At 42.8% G+C, this 3,907-nt stretch overlaps 1 protein-coding gene across 1 annotated transcript; it reads left to right on the forward strand.

Moving 5' to 3' along the window:
* Nucleotides 1-185: 185 nt before the first annotated feature.
* On the forward strand, nucleotides 186-3,504 carry LOC112076608 (unconventional myosin-VIIa-like). Its single transcript, XM_024143337.2, has 7 exons — nucleotides 186-199; nucleotides 346-424; nucleotides 765-793; nucleotides 1,089-1,116; nucleotides 2,561-2,580; nucleotides 2,776-2,930; nucleotides 3,330-3,504. Exons 1-7 carry the CDS (start codon nucleotides 186-188, stop codon nucleotides 3,485-3,487), a joined length of 483 nt encoding a protein of 160 aa, XP_023999105.1. The 3' UTR covers nucleotides 3,488-3,504.
* Nucleotides 3,505-3,907: the final 403 nt, after the last annotated feature.

Below are 3,907 nucleotides of genomic sequence, written 5' to 3' on the forward strand. Positions count from 1 at the left end.
AAGGTCTCTAGAGTGACTCCAGTAACAGTTCTCCTATGAGTTACTTCAGGTACAGTTCTCTATGAAGTACTTCAGGTAAAGCCCTAGAGTTAGGTACAGTCCTATGAGTACTTCAGGTACAGTTCTCCTATGAGTAACTTCAGGTGTACACGTTCTCATATGATTACTTCAGTACAGGTTCTCCTATGAGTACTTCAAGGTAAGTCCTTAGACTTCATACGTTCCTATGAGTAACTTCCAGGTACAGTTCCTCCATTACTTCGAGTCTAGCTTCAGGACCAGTTCTCCTATGAGTACTTCAGGTACAGTCTCTCCTATGAGTACTCGTCATTCTCTATATATCAGGTACGTCTCCTATGAGTACTTCCAGAGTACATGTTCTCCCTATGAGTACTTCAGGTACAGTTCTCCGATGGAGCTTCAGGTAACAGTTCTCCTATGATACTTCAGGTACAGGTTTCTCCTATGAAGCTACTTCACGTAACAGTTCTCCATGAGTACTTCGGTACAGTTCTCCTATGAGTACTTCAGCGTAACAGTTCTCCTACTATGTACTTCAGGTACAGTTAGCTATCATGAGTACTTCAGGTAACAGTCTTCTATGAGTACTTCAGGTACAGTTCCTCGATGGAGCTACTTTCATGGTAACAGTTTACTCTAAGTACTTCAGGTACAGTTCTCCTATGAGTATCGGTCGCCTGAGTACTAAAGTTCCCTATACACAGTACTTCTCTAGCGTAACAGTTCTCCTATGAGTACTTCAGGTTACAAGTTCTCCTATGCAGTACTTCAGGTAAGTTCTCCTATAGTACGGTTAACAGTTCTCATGTACTTCGCGTACGTTCTCCCGATGAGTACTTCAGTACAGTTTCCTATGAGTACTTCAGGTAACAGTTCTCCTATGAGTACTTCCAGGTAACAGTTCTCCTATGAGTTTCAGTACAGTTCCAGCAATCATAACAGTTTCCTATGAGTTCAGGTAAGTCTCAGGTAACAGGTACGTCCTATGGTACTCAGTAACGTTTCCTTGAGTTAACTTCCAGGTACGTTCTCCTATGATTCAGGGTACATTCTCCTATGGTACTCAGGTACATCTCCCCTAGCCAGTACTTTCAGGTAACAGTTCTCGCTATGAGTACTCACGGTTAACAGTTCTTCCTATGGTTAGTACAGTCTCCTCAGTACCAGGTACAGGTTCTCCCTATGAAGTACTTCGGTAGTTTCTCCTATGACAGAAGTTCTCCTATGAGTACTTCAGTAACAGTTCCTCCTGAATGAGTACGTTCAGTAACAGTTCTCCTTGAGTACTCAGTAACTTCCAGGATTCAGTACATTCAAGTACTCAGTAGTCTCATGCAGTATTCAGGTACAGTTCTCCTATGATGTACTTCAGGTACGAGTTCTCCTACTGAGTACTTCAGGTAACAGTTTCCTACTGGTACGGTAAGTTCCTATTTCAGGTAACAGTTCTCTACCATACGTCAACTTCGGTAACAGTTCTCCTACTGAGTCGTCAGGTAACAGTTCTTCTCCTATGAGTACTTCAGGTAAGTTCTCCTATGGTATCTTCAAGTAACAGTTCTCCTATGAGTACTTCACGTAACAGTTTCCCTAACGTTCAGGTACAAGTTCTCTCTGGTTCAGGTAGCAGTTCTCCTATGAGTACTTCAGGTACATTCTCCTACCAGTATCAGGTACAGTTCTCTATGAGCTATTCAGGTAACAATTCTCTACCGTATGATACTTCATGTACAGTTCTCCTAGAGTACTTCAGGTAACAGTTCTCTCAGTACTGAGTACTTCACAGCGGTAACACAGTTCTCCTGCATGATCTTCACGGTAACAGTTCTCCTACTGAGTACTCAGTAACAGTTTCGCTATGAGACTTCGGAGTCTATACTCAGGTCGTTTCCCTAGAGTACTTCAGTACATATCTCCTACAGTAAACTTCAGGTAACAGTTCTCCTACGAGTACTTCAGTAACAGTTTCTCCTATGAGTAACTTTCAGCCAGTCCTTATATCAGTACAGTTCTATTCTCGTAATTTCTATAGTACTCAGGTAACAGTTCTCCTATGACGTACTTCAGGTAACAGTTCTCCACCTGGTACACGTAAATTCTCCTACCAGTTTAACAGTTCTCTATGCAGTACTTCACGGTTACAGTACTCCTATGAGATCAGGCTAACAGTTTCTGCCTACTGATATTCCAGTAACAGTTTCCTAGAGTACTTCAAAGAGTCCGCTAGACATACGTATCTCCTATGAGTCCTTCAGTAGTCTCCTATGCAGTACTACATAACAGTCTTCTCTCTAGATAGTACTTCAGGTAACAGTTCTCCCTATGAGTACTCGTAACAGGTTTCCTACCAGCTGGTACTTCTCTCCAGACTGTAGGTAACGTTTCCTAGGTTATCAGGTCAGTTCTCCTATGAGACGCTTTCACGAACAGTCTCCTATGAGTACTTCAGTAACAAGTTCTCCTATGCTACTTTCAGGTAACGTCTCCTATGGGTACTTCAGTCAACAGTTCATTCTCCTATGAGTACTTCAGGTAACAGTTCTCCTATGAGTACTTCAGGTAACAGAGAAACTTCTAATACGATATTAACAGAAAAGTGATAATAGTATAGCCAATAATATTTAGATATATATGGTATAGAACTAACACGATGCAATATATAATAAAATATTATATATATAGTAATATATATATGGAAAATCATCCTGATTTTAACAGCTCCTAAAAGTTCTGTGCTTCTGTCTGTCCGTCCAGGCAGCCCATCAAGGACGTGAACCGTCAGGTGATCTCTAAGAACGTGGCCCCTGAGAGGCTGTGGGTCAACTCCAGGGAGCCAATCAAACAGCCCCTTCTTAAGAAGCTGGCGGGGAACTCTGAGCTCAGCCACCGAGCCTGCCTGGCCTTCACTGATATCCTTTAAATGATAGATGTACTACCTTCTCACCGACAGATGACTTCAACATTATCTTCAAGAGCATCTTTGGAATCGCCTCAACATTGCATTTTTTTTCTTAGTAATTTAGCAAGTACTCTTATCTAGAGTGACATATTCTGGTCCTCAGTGACGTCCTTCCTGAAGAAAATAAAACGTAGTCGCTACCTCGCTTTCTATTCAGACCCAAAGTGCATGGACAGCGGTGCGGACTGAAGATGCTAAATATACATGATATGTGGAAAAACCAGTTGCACTTATTGTACGTGTCTAAATGTGTTAAATGTATTTTTGTGGTAGGATGGCAAATGACATGCAGTTTGTTTAAATACAGTTTTCAGAGATGTGTTCCTACCAGTCCTTGACCTGTGTGTACCTATCCTGAAGTACATGGGGGACTACCCCACAAAGCAGATACAGAGTCCTCTAGAGTTGACAGACCAGATCTTTGGCCCAGCCACCAAGGACGAGGCCCTGAGAGACGAGATCTACTGTCAGATCATGAAACAGATGACCAGCAACAACAACAGGTAGACTGTTAGGGCCTGTACAACAACAGGTAGACTGTTAGGGCAACAGGTAGTCTGTTAGGGCCTGTACAACAACAGGTAGACTGTTAGGGCCTGTACAACAACAGGTAGACTGTTAGGGCCTGTACAACAACAGGTAGACTGTTAGGGCCTGTCAACAACAAGGCTAGACTGTTAGGGCCTGTACAACAACAGGTAGACTGTTTACGTACAACAACAGGTAGACTGTTGAGGGCCTGTACAACAAAGTCAGACTGTAGGGGAACATAGTTCTTAGGCCGCAACACGTTAGGATGTTAGGCTACACAACAGGTAGACTGTTAGGCGCCTGTACAACACAACAGGTAGGACTGTTCCAGGGCAAACAGGTAGTCGTTAGGGCCTGTAACAACAAAACAGCGTAGACTGTTAGGGCAACAGGTAG

Source organism: Salvelinus sp. IW2-2015, unplaced genomic scaffold (genome assembly GCF_002910315.2).
Source record: "Salvelinus sp. IW2-2015 unplaced genomic scaffold, ASM291031v2 Un_scaffold3875, whole genome shotgun sequence".
NCBI lineage: Eukaryota > Metazoa > Chordata > Actinopteri > Salmoniformes > Salmonidae > Salvelinus > Salvelinus sp. IW2-2015.